Raw genomic sequence first — 13141 nt, 5'->3', positions numbered from 1 at the left:
ATGTAGCAGTACAGCCGTAACCTGTCCTCGATGTAGCAGTACAGCCGTAACCTGTCCTCGATGTAGCAGTACAGCCGTAACCTGTCCTCGATGTAGCAGTACAGCCTGTACTTGTCTACGTCCAAGTTTGTCTGCTCCTGCCATATCTACTTGGTGACAACTCAACCGTCGCAGGAGTTTTGTCGCTGGTTTAATTGGACCGCCAGGGCTTGTCTCGTATCAATAGGAAGGTTCTTGTTGCATGCCAGCTCACGTTAATTAGGCAACAAGTTCTTCACTTGAGCTTTCCTTCGCAACGTTGAAAACGATCACACATTTGAGGTTCTATCGAAAGACTCTTCATTGAATTTGTAAACCCATTTTCCCATTAGATGTCAGTTATTGATCAACGAAGCTTTCTTAATAACATACATATGTATGTTGGTTTATGTTTATGATATGTTGATCTCCAAAGGCTTTACTCAGTGATCGCTAAAAGATTTATTGTGTTGTCACCATACATTTTATAAATATGCAGGCATATACAATTGTACGTTTAAATGCAAAATTTATTTCCCCTTCATTCAGTTGTCAAGTGAATCATAAATGATTCTTAGCGTACTTTTCCATTCTTAATTGAAGATTAATTGAGAAGAAAGCAAACAACGATAAGAACTGGATACAGCTTTGAACAACGTGATGTATAATTTTTTCAGCTCTTTGATATCAATTGCCCTCCATCAATAGATGCAATTACGTACAAGAATTTCTCATTGGCCATCATGACGCAGGCTTCTTTGCTAAAGCTCGCAAATATATTTCAAGCGATTTCAACGCAATAATTTGCTTAGAACTTCAAGTGGATGCCTCAGTCGGCGATCCTTGTAGCTCTATGTTAAACGGGAATCGTCAAGGCATGACTTTTTTGCAGCCGAGTTTTCGATGCGCTTTCCTCCGTGCATAAACTAATTGAATTTCGTTTACGTGCGGGGCACTACTGACGTTCAATTCGAGTTTGAAATTCACTTTGAGCGCTGCTGCAAAAACATTCAGTTGCAGCTTCCCTTCCAATCCTGCCAAGTCTGATTTTTTTCCTTGATCCAAGACGTCGGATTTTTTATTAGCATCCAATGAAGAGTCTTTTGGTTCTGACGAATTCACGACTTACGTTTTCTTTCCCATTGAAGTCAAATTGGCTTCGATCGGTGAAGATAATTCCGTAGATATATACGTTTTCAATCCTCATAGAAGTGTTACAGCAATTTCTTCCCCAAGGATGATCTATAATAACCTGGAGTTTTATGATTAAAACGTACTGGCCTGCAAATAGATGTTTGATTGGATTCAACGTATGTTTTAATGGTGAGTGTTGTTCTTGTTTGTCATTCGCTCTCACATCAACATTTATTTATAGAATTAAATACGTACCTAAATTGCTACTCGTTTAAAGATACACGCGGCTCATGTATTGAGGATGTAGCTGTTGACGGATCTGTTTGTGATGAATTTCTCACGCATATCATCGACCAAAGAGTTGTTTTGTTTATATTTTTAATTAATTATTCGAATTTTGTCTCGCCAAATCACAGCCGTTATATATCATACTGTTCCTGACTACCGGAGGCCGTGGAATAAAGATATACGTTTCCATAAATTTTAAGTTAATTTAATTTGAGCTATTGATGCTTTTTAACTAAATCAATATTGTTACTTGTTAATTTCTATTATCTTATTATTATCTTTTTAACCCTGTACTGGATCTCTACTCTCGAATATCTGGAGTTTTTGGTCCTCAATTCATCTATCAGCTATATGGAGCTGAGGTGCATGAAATTGAGCTGATTCCAAAATCCCTTTTAATTATATCATTTTAAACTTTCAGGCTCACAATAAAAGTTGTAAAATGTTTTTTTTAAGAAAGTGTAGCTCACCTTCCCTGCACCGGCCGCTGGCCCCCTAATGGGACTTCGCAGTCAAGATGGCTCGAGTTGTGACCCTCCTGAGCCTTGCTTGTATTCTGACGTTAATAGTGCATTTATAACGTGTACAAATTATGAATATAAATCAAAATAAACTTTTTTGGAGAAAAACTTTATTGAAGTTCATATGAGAAGGATTCATTTTTAGTGATACTTGAAAATTGGTGTGAAAAAAGTGGAGCTGAAGCATTATGTTGCGTAAAGATCTTTACGAGATCTCTGTCTGGAAACAGACTGAAGTTTAGACTTTGATTTTTTAGATGTACAAAAAAACTTTTATATATAGAAATTATGCATGTGTCTGTGAGCAGTAACGACTGCTTGCTATATATATAACACAGTTTCGTGCCAAAATCCATAAATCCTATGAATTTCATCATCTTTTCGGCTATTTTGGCTGATAAATTCTGTACACGCTCTTGCACCTGGTCGGTCGGCATATTGTTTTATAACGAAAAATAATTTCGAATGCGCCTAGAGTGCCCTAGACGAACTTTCTTTTCGACGGGGTAATTTTCGAACTTTTCTTCCTTCATGATGGTAATTAGAATATTTGTACTTCTAATTTAATCTTTACAAATTTGCGGCTTGAAGCGATGGAAGTTCCAAATTGCTTTCTTGGATGCGGTATTTACAGCATCGCTCAGTTTAGAGAAGCATTGCGTGGCCTGTTTTTGATGCAAATATTTTCGATCCGCCGAATTATTCGGCATAATGAGCCCTGTTACTGGATAATGCTTAAACTTTTACCTGCCAAAATGTGTCTCGTGCAGTATAGCTATCACTTTTCAGTGGAAAGTCGCAAATTTTTGCAGGCGAAACAACAACTCCGCGCTTCTCGAGGTTTAGAGCAATTCCTTTTGGAGCGAAGCAGAAATTACCTTTTCGTATTTGCTCATAATTCAATTGATTAAAAACGTTCAAGTCCAACTCCACTATTTTGAGTTCATACTACCTCTGTTTTTTGCCTATTCATTGTTATTTGGGCTGAAAAATTTATCTAGAAGCTATCCGTGACTTAGAATTTCAAATTTAGAATGCGAGGTTAAATCACAAGTCCATTGCATATTAATGTTCGATAATTTGTTTGCCCTATTATAACGTGATTATTGGGCTCTGTTTTTCTCACGTTGCCGAACTTGATAAGTATTTCTGTTCGGTGCTGAGTTTGCAACGATTGAGCATAATTGTAAGTGTGGTGAAAATTTCCCTGAATCGATATTGCGGATAATGAAAATAGTTTTTCTCTAGCCCAAATTCTCTGGAATGATTACCGAAATCATCAGAAATTTTTTACTCACTATGCTGATGCCGTATGGGATTCTCATGCATCGTTTCAGGGGTCAACAAACGCAGCTTAACCTGTAATTTGACACGCAAATTTGTTTCTGTATCGTCTGCACACGACTTGATTGTGTGATGCTGGAGTCACTGCACTGGGGCCATACTGTACTTTCAAAATTCGCGAAGTAAACGTAAGTACTTACGCTCTATTTTCTTGTCTATGATTGGTGGATTTTGCTTGAAAGGCCGTCAATGATTGGCTGATGAACTTACGATCTCTTAACTTTTTTTGAAAGTATAGTGAACGTAAGTACTTACGCTTTATTTTCTTGTCTATGATTGGTGGATTTTGCTTGAAAGGCCGTCAATGATTGGCTGATGAACTTACGATCTCTTAACTTTTTTTGAAAGTATAAACCCAGAACCTCCAACCAACCACAAATTTGATTGTCTGTGTCGTCGTTTGGACGACCAGCGTGATGCTAGACTTTTTAATATTCTATTTATTTGGTCTCACATTATTTTTTTCTTAAGCTTGAGCTGTGACAGTAAGTGGTAAAGGTGTCATTTTACGATGGCTTCGATTTATTACACAATAAAATCATTCCATTCTATTTAATTATATTACAGAATGAAACATTTAAGGAATCTTTCATTGAATGAAGCAAAGAATTTATTTATTTTTTCGAGTACCTGGTTTCGTTTTTCTTACTCCCATTTTTATTAAAGAAGAACTCAGAATAAAATTACATTTACTGCGGTTATAGAAAGGATGTTTTGTTGAAAATTGTTCAATTTGAGGTCATCGGTCGAATCAACAAAGATCTCGTTAAAACTCTTGTGAAGATCTTAAAACCCTGAGCCTTCTTATTTTCCATGCTAGAATAAAAAAATATAATTTGGGTTATTTTAACCATTTGATTCAATGATCTTTTATCAACTTTAAAAATATCCGGTTTCAAATGTCAGGGAATTTATTGAAAATTACGGATTTCTGTAAAATTTTCGAAGCACGAAAAATATTACCAAATATTGAATCGCTCAAGATTTTTCACTTCTGTTGCAAGCGATCTCAGAGAATGAATTGCGGCTTTCAAGTTGTCATCTGAGATCGACATGAGCTCTAAAAAAATACGTCTAAAAAATGCTCGAATTCTCGTATGTCCATATATATTCTATTGCTATTATTTTCGTGGGCGTACTTTTATGAAGAATGTATGTTGATATTTAGATTTCCCATGACTCAGAGCCAATCGTAGAATGGTTTTATTTGTAGTTGTGTTCTCCACATTTTAAGCTGGGATTCTCTAATGCGACCTTGGAGTATCTTAGCACTCGTTAGCAGAATTCTTGCTAAGTCGGTGTAAGTTTTCTTTTCGAGAACATTTTTCGCTAAGCCTGGCGGTTTTTTGAGAAATAATAAATCGGAGATCCCTTCAAAATGGCCCGTTTCATTTGTCAGGGATCATCCGGAATCCAATACAACTCGCATTCTATGAACGCAGTTTTAATAAACAATGTTATCAATAAATATTTATTGACACAGAGTGGCATAAAGTTTTATGTAATTATATTAAAATTTTGGAAATGAGGTTATTTGGTTCCATTTACTTATGACTCGTTTAAAAATTACTTTTTTCATTTACGCATTCATATGAAAAAATTCTTTTTCCTCTTGCTAGGCGCCGCTGAGTACTGTGGGAGGCAACATTTCTGTGAGAAATTTAGCATTATTTAACTCTCCATATGGTACTCTGGAGAATAAAATTATTATTATGGAAACATTTCTTATTGATTGTTTTTTTAATTGAGACCATGTTGATAAGCCTAAAATTAAGCCTTAACGTCCTTGAAAGTGTTGAATCTTCAATGCTGTCGTTACTCCAATTTTGTTGTAGTACTACCTTGAAATGTGCAGTTATTTGATGACGATCAGAAAACGGACTGACGAATTCTCGCTGGGGTGTCTGCAGCAGTTGATGGCAGTGATGTCTATACGCATATTATTGTTGAATCCTTCTCACTGTGTTCTTCTAAATCCAAAGCGTATTAATACTCAGCTGTATTATTCTTGTGTATTATTTAACAGTATTTCATGAATCGCGTCACTATTTTTCTTTGGCTTATTGATTCGCACATTACTGTAATTTTGCCGTACAACTACAAGCACTGCACCTGAAGTGGTAAAAGGGTGGGCCAGTAGCTAAAGTTCGGAGTACCAAGATAAGAGCAGAAAGTTGCGGGTTCGAACCCAGCTCTGGGCGCCAATTTCTGGTCAAAGTCGGCCAGGAGGCCGGGCGGTTAAGCAAAGCAAAATTGGAACAGTGAGTTGCGCGTTCGAGACTGCAACAAGCTGCACTGAGAGAAATAGATGGGTCTGGAATCTGGCTGATCCACTTTGATGAGTCGACCGCTTCCAAATATCGATGCAATTTTTTTGACTCACTTGCCCGATTTGTGGCTCACACTGACCTATTTCCGGCTCTTCAAATTCCAGGCATGACTCACTTGTGGCGTTAAATCGCTCTGATGCCCAGATGCTCCCCTACATATCCATGATACGGGTGGCGTCAAAAGCAAATTAACGCCACAAGTGAGTCATGCCTGAAATTTAAAAAGTCAGTATGACCCATAAATCGAGCAAGTTGTGAGGAAAAAAAGTGCATCGATATTCGGTCACGGTTAACTTATCAAAGTGGGTCATCCGGAGCCATCCATTTCTCTCAGTGTGTGAATGTTCTGCGACGTTAAGTACCGGTGACCGGCGTACGGTCTAATAAACGCTGAAACTGCTGTATAAACGTGTTTTTGACTGATGATATCTTGTATTTTTCAACAGAAGAGGCTGCTTCGCTACACAAAGGTTAACCGCTCACTCAAGACTCAGGATTGGGTGAACAACTCAGCTCACGTAGTTCGTTCAGCGTCAGAAATAACAGACCCCGAGAAGCCAACTTTTCTCTTTAACACTGCGCCCGAGATCAGTAAGAGCGATGACAATAACATCGACAGATTAGACTCAGAACTTCAGTATAAAAGTTTACCTCCAAACTTTACAGCTGAGGCCGAGATTGGCGCGGAAAGCAGCTTAGCTCCCCAGGAGACCCGACGTTCATCTGAAGACGACAGCTCTCAGCAGCTGCAACAGAAGGATGAGTCTTGCGAGGTGCTCATCGATGAGTCCGAAGACAACACAGATGCATCATCCACGAACACTGTAGGGAAATGTAGCGGATATTCATGCTCGACCGCTGTTCATATAAGCTTTGAATTGAGCGACGACAAAGGCGTCGCTAGGGAGTGCTCCCAGGACACTGTCGCTGATGTCGGTCGCCGTATCGGCAGTTTAGGAGAGAGCCGCAGCCTGGGACCGGCCTTCTTCTCGAGAAGCGCTGAGTCCTATCCTCTCAATCCAGAGTCCAAGTCCCAGTCTTACGGTGCCTATAATGCTTACGGTAAAGGAACGAGCCGAAGGTACAAATTAAGCTTTAGAGAGGATAGCAGTGATGCCGGTCCTTGGGGAGACAGAAGACTTGCAATTGAAGAAGAAATTGGTGGTGAGCGCCAACGCTATGGAGAAGACGCCGGTGCTGAAGGGAGATGCTTCTCAGGTAATTATTATTTAAACCGACTATATATTATGTGCATAACTTTAGCTCATCATTGGGAAGCACGTAACGTTGAAAAATAAGTAACTCCCATTTGCTTTGAAGTTGAACCTTATATAAATTAATCTCTTGCAATTTATATCCACCGATAAGATGTTAATCATATGCTTCTATTAACAATTTTTTATATTATTAAGTTATCAGACGACGGAGAAAAGCAATTAGAGTATCTCAACAGAATTTTTGTGGCTTTCACGCAGGTTTCAGACCCAAAGGCATCCAGCTACGCCTCATCCCGAGGGGCTCTACAGAACGGTACACTCCAAAGTTGCAGCCTGCACAGAGCTTCTTGCAGCCCTCGCAGACATTTTTGCAGCCCACGCAGTCATACCCTCGAATTCCTTGCAGCCCTCACCATACTAGTGGTCCAAGACCCCACTCACAGAGACGGGGTAGCAGCCCCCAAGCTCCTCCCCAGATACTGTACGGCTCAGTGGTGTTGCGAGCCCCACACTCTGCACAGAGCTCACCCCCTGGGCCGCGGTCACCCAGGCTAGGGGTCATGGCTGATGGCTGGAGCGGCTCTAGCCTCAAGACTCGTCGGTCGTCTGGGGAAATGGAGTGGCTTGCGGCACCGGGTTTTCCTGGTCTGCCACGTTCCCGTAAGAATAGCTGGTCTTCCGTCAGCACCGACTGTGACTTCTCCCCGTGCTGGTGAGTACAATATATTGTTATATCGCGCAAATATATTGTTATATTGCCCAAATGCGTCTTCACTACCTCGATTTCTAGCCGTTAAGCCTGCAGAAACTTCATTCGGAAACTTCATTGACATTTTGAAGAGGAAACCTTATGTACTTTTGACAGAAGGGGGGGGGGGGGCAACGCTTCAAACCTCTCGCGATCGCTTTAGCGTAATTCCTTCAAATAGAGGTTTAAACCTACTACCAATTTTGGCACGGTTTTTTCCTCTTCTGTCCAAGCCTAATTTTATTTTAGCAGCGCTGGCTTAAGCGTATAATTAAGCACTGCCTCCTACTTCTCGCTATATAGGTGAGTAAAATAGGCGAGTAATTTTTTGCATCGCTAAGATAAGATTGTTATAGACTATTTTCATTTATATAAATACATTTTACATGGCAGTGCTGTTGAATAAACTTCTATTTTATTAATGAAAGTTATTAGGGCTTTTTTCTGTTCACTCTACTGATGTTTCGCACCCCGCACATTTAATTTGTTCATGATTATTGCATTCAAATCAATAGAGAAAATAAACATTTTTTTCTTACAGTAAGCGTTGAAGATCTGAGAGTAGAAAATAGATTCAGGTATTTTTGTTCGTGGCAGAGCAACAATCATTTATTCATATTCCTCGGGCATCGAGGTCGAGTGAGAATGTAATCTAGAAAATATAACGCAGAATTACGCTCGGCCGCAGAATAAACGCCCTTGAATATGTTCTTAGTTTCATTGCCACTAACAATTTTCATGACGATGAAAACTAGTATATTTTCACAAATTTCATGTCTTTTCTGAGATTCATATATAATGAAATGAAATTATTTATATTTATTATATTTTCATGTCTTTTCTGAGATTCACGTTTATTGAAACCTGTTATAAGGCTACTTACTACCCAGTGAAAATTTACAGACGCGGCAGCTTCTGATTCGAATTACCAGAAGCTGGGGCGACTCTAAATTTTGTTACCCAGTGAAAATTTACAGACGCGGCAGCTTCTGATTAGGATTACCAGAAGATGGGGCGACTCTAAATTTTGTTAGGGCAATTGCGCTTTAGAAGCTTCGATTACCAAAGCAGCAACACTGATAGCGGCAAGACATGAGTGTTGGCATCATGTCGTGCAACATGAGCCAAGTCATCGATTAGTGTTCAGGTCCTTTGTGATACTTTGATGGGCATTATATTACCGATAAGTTTTTCAATGCTAAGAAAAAACCGGTAGCTAATGAAGCTTGCAGCAAATATCGAGTTCGGCTGCATGTGGCTTGGGCAGCGACGTTCATAACGATTTTTGCATTTGGGTCATTACGAAAGTTGCACGACTTTTTTCGCAATTTCGCATGTGGAGCACTGCACCTACTGAAGTAGATGAATTGCCTAATACTACGTAGCAATCTAAAAGTCAAGCAATTTCATTTTTATTTGAACGTCGATGAACCACATTTAAACTGCTTAAAATTTTATAGTTTATTAGCTAGACCTATGATGCCGGGAAATTTTTATTCTAGCTTATGCTCCAATTATTAAAGCTTACTTTTGATGCCATGATTGCAGTAGTCGAAAAATGTCACCTCTTTTATCGTAAACATGTGATTTTTTAACCTTTAAATTAACATTCAAAAAACGGTCACAAAGTTTGCTCATGAAGCATAGGATTATTAAGCCCGGATCTCCTCCGGTGGAGAAAATTCGCCTAAGGACAATGCCATTCTTATAGGAAGTACATATATCGGCGCCGGAGTTTATGGAGACTAAGACGGAGGTTTCAGACTAAGCCAGGTCGTAAAATTTGTACCTTCTTGTAGCAAGAGGCAAAATATAAACGTTTCCCTAAGAGTTTAATGATACAGAAGACGAGTCTTCAACGCCGATATTTATTTGATGGATACTGATATTTTACTCACACTCGGGCTCTTGCATCAGCGGCCAGAATCAAAGCTTATGTCTATTCTGTTCTCTCCTGAATTACTACAATGAGAACAATGTTCCTCTGAGTGACATACTCCCGCGTTAGAATTAGTCGTCGAAAGTCAAACAATACACGTGTAGGTAATTTGTACCTTTGTGATTTGAGGAATCATGAATTTAAAAGCAAAGAAAACAGCCAGAATATTAACCATTTCTTAAGAATGAAAACGTTTCGGAGTCCAGCTCCATCGTCAGTTCAAAAGTTCAAAGCCTATAAGAAAATCAGAATCAATTAGAAAACTAAATTTCATCTTAAGAAATGGTTAATATTCTGGCTGTTTTCTTTGCTTTTAAATTCCTGGTAAACTTGCGACTTAAGCAATCTAGTAATTTTAATGCTTTAGGAATCATGGATTGTGCGGAGCACCTGCACATAATTTTTTAATATGACTCATCCATCAGAATGATCTTTTATTGATACGATACACATATTATTTTCACTGATGCAATGAGATATATGACTTGCCATGTGTAAGTTATCAACTCTTCCACTGCTAGTTCGTTGTTTAAGTTACTTGCCTTTATGATTCAACAGGAGACCAAGCAGGTCGAAAATCTTATTCGCATCTAAATTCCCATAAAACAAGACTATGCACATGTGTCTTAGATGGGGCCATTCCTATGCTCCATTTTAGGGTAAAGATTTGCATTTGGTAAATGAAACTCACTTTATAGTCTCAGTTTTAATTAAACTTTAGTATACGTCTGGTCAACTCTTTGGCCTCGTGTTAAGCTAAGAACTTGCGGCAAATTGATAACACTTAACGACCCGGTTGCACTCAACTGTGTAACAGTAGGCTTATGGCTACGCTCGGTCAAGATGAATTAATCGCAATTGGAGAACGTCATCTTTAATGCAATTCATATACTTGTTGGTATTTACGTCTGCTGTATGAACAGAAAGCGCGTGTTATTGTGCATTCGACTCACCTCTGCCAGCGGTGCCATCATCTCTCAATAACAGGTAAGCTCTATTAATTAATTAACTATTAGTAGTCGTAATTTTATATTAATACATTCGTCACTATTCAACTGATGATTACTTTTTCCTATTTTGCATGGATATTAAGCCCAGATGAAGTTAAGCTGGTGAAATGACACGATGAATATTTTTTTTAAAGAATTTCTCACGTTGCCTGACATTGAAGTTTGAAGTTGAGTTGAGTGTTGGAATTCTTTGAAGATTCCGTTTTTTTATTATATTAATTTTGAATGTATATTTTGATTTTATTTATAATTATTGTTTTTGAATATAAATTTCACATGTTCATTGATGTGCTTGTCATACTGGGTATATACTGGCCTGAAAAATATCATATTTTGTGATATAGAATATTTATATGAATAGATTATCAACCCAAGTAAACACCCCTACGTAAACACACGTGTGTACGTTCACTTTGCGAAATGAATTGCAAAATATTTTTTCGATAATTTTAATGTTGTCTTATTCTTATTAAATAAATTCAGCGCCACTCTTCCAATAATATTTACCGTGACAAGTTTCAAGTGCAGATAAATTTAGAATATTTGAGGTCGTGACGAAATTTACTAGACAGTGGCATAAACATTCTGGCGAGCTCGTAAATTTATGGCAGAAGGTAGAATTTATAGTAGAATGTAGAAGGCAGAATTTATGGCAGAATGTACGTAGAAGGTAGGATTTATGGTAGAAGTTCGTTGAAATTATATATAGAATGGGATGATATAATAAGTTGAGTATCATAAACTGCAATTATAATGAAATAGCACTAGGTAGAATCTTTTAAAATGCATGTAGAATGCATCAACTGTAGATAGAATTTCCTGGAATGTTGGAAGAATGTTCGGACAGTAGGTAGAATTTTGTTGTAACAAAGTTAAAATTTCGTGTGCTGATTAAATTTGTGTAGTAAATGCGAACACTGAGTGGTATGGATCACGAAGCGAGGTCATTTGAGATAAGCAAGGCAATTGGCTGGTGTCTTGACATTGATTTAATGTAGTCAGCCCTGCGGTAAGGTGCATGGCAGGTATCCAAGATGTCATTCCATGTGCTGCGAGTGACAGCCTGTAATTGACTTCCTTTCATGTCACGATCTTGACGTCGTGATTACCGTGCCTCGTATGTAATTTCAGGTGCTGCTGGTCGACGTATACATCTGATATTTCTTTTAATATTTAGCATATCATATAGAAAGTATATAGTGTGCATTTATTAATATATATTATTTTAATTTAAAATGTGCATTCCAATAATTTCGTGCATAGAATTTTATCGTCAATCAATGCACTCTCTTTTTATCAGGAGGAGGATGGTGTACGTGAAATTAATTTATTCATTTCTGGCTCATATTGAAAAGAGCTTGTTATTCATACTTTTTATTTAAAAAAAAATTTTGGTTGAAGGTTGGGTTAAAAACGTGCGTTTTTACCTAATCAATATCCTTGACCAAGAGCGGCAGTTGAGTACAGGAGAGAGTTGAAGGGATGGTGCCATTTTTCCAATATTGCTCATAGACTTTTTCTCTATTATACTCGGTGGAATTTCCGTGGAGCGCAAAAGCGGACATCGATCCCAAGTCGCACGCCGACAAGGATCGACGCTACAAGATTGCCTGACTTGCGAGCCGACAATATCGCTGAAATTTGAACCCAAGAAATATCTGCCTATCGATCTGGCTAGGAATTCCTGAGAGTTTCTCGGTAGTTTTGTTCAGTTACTGAGGTCTCTTAGCTTGTGAGTAGTTGAAAGCGCTTTATATCTGTTGCTTCAGTAGCTCTGATTTGTCTTCGACGATTATGTTATTCCATCACTTCTTATAGCTCGTTTTCAGGTTTCGTTAACATTTTTTGTTTCATTTTTATTTATTATTCCTAAACACTTTTTTTCTGTCACTTTCTAGCGTGTTTTATTATCATTTTGCAGGTTTTAATTCATATTTTTTATCCTTCAACGAAAATTTTTTTCCATCACTTCCTAGCTTATTTGATTATCATTTTTCGTGTTGTATTTTAATTTTTTAGCCCTCAGCGATAAATTTTTACATTACTTTCTAACCTGTTCTATTCTCATATTTGGTCTAAAAAATTTTTGCGCGTTTTTACGCTGATGCCCTACACTCGAGCTCCTCCAGACCGGTCTGGGCTAACCGGGCTGAAATTGTTGCCAAGTTGACGAAACTTGCGAAGTCTACAAGCTACAGGATTATCGTAACATTTAGTTATAGCTTTTGTCACTTCAACTGAAAATAACTGCGATGGGACAGTGATTTGTGATTGTATTCCAGTTATTTACGTAAAATGTGGGTCGTCATTTCCTTATTTTTCCCTTTCGTCAATTCCTTATTTTTTATTGTTTATTTTACATTTATTTCTACGCTAAATTTGCATTTCAACTACAATTTATATTTACCTTGAAATTGCTGCATCACTGACGCTTCTTCTTAAAAAGTCTATGTTCATAAGTATTCCCAAATGTTTTACGCAGTTCTTGAAAGCTGAAGAAAAGAAACCGAAACCAAGCATAAAACTTCAGTAGAGAATTAATGTAATTATCAGTTAACGCTGAGCTGTCCGGCAACTTTCTTAAAACATTTA

General features: G+C 38.0%; 1 protein-coding gene across 1 annotated transcript in view; it reads left to right on the top strand.

The window, feature by feature from the left end:
- The window catches only part of LOC108674424, a 66553-nt gene that overhangs the window by 27338 nt on the left and 26074 nt on the right, over window positions 1–13141 (top strand). The window contains exons 2-3 of the mRNA XM_047885735.1: window positions 6082–6853; window positions 7111–7564. Coding sequence (XP_047741691.1) covers window positions 6082–6853; window positions 7111–7564 — 1226 coding nt within the window. The remainder of the gene's footprint in view (window positions 1–6081; window positions 6854–7110; window positions 7565–13141) is intronic.

Source organism: Hyalella azteca, unplaced genomic scaffold (assembly GCF_000764305.2).
Source record: "Hyalella azteca isolate HAZT.00-mixed unplaced genomic scaffold, Hazt_2.0.2 contig2932, whole genome shotgun sequence".
In the NCBI taxonomy this organism is placed as follows: domain Eukaryota; kingdom Metazoa; phylum Arthropoda; class Malacostraca; order Amphipoda; family Hyalellidae; genus Hyalella; species Hyalella azteca.
The sequence above is the reverse complement of the archived record's forward strand: the minus strand, read 5'-3'. Positions and strand labels throughout refer to the sequence as shown.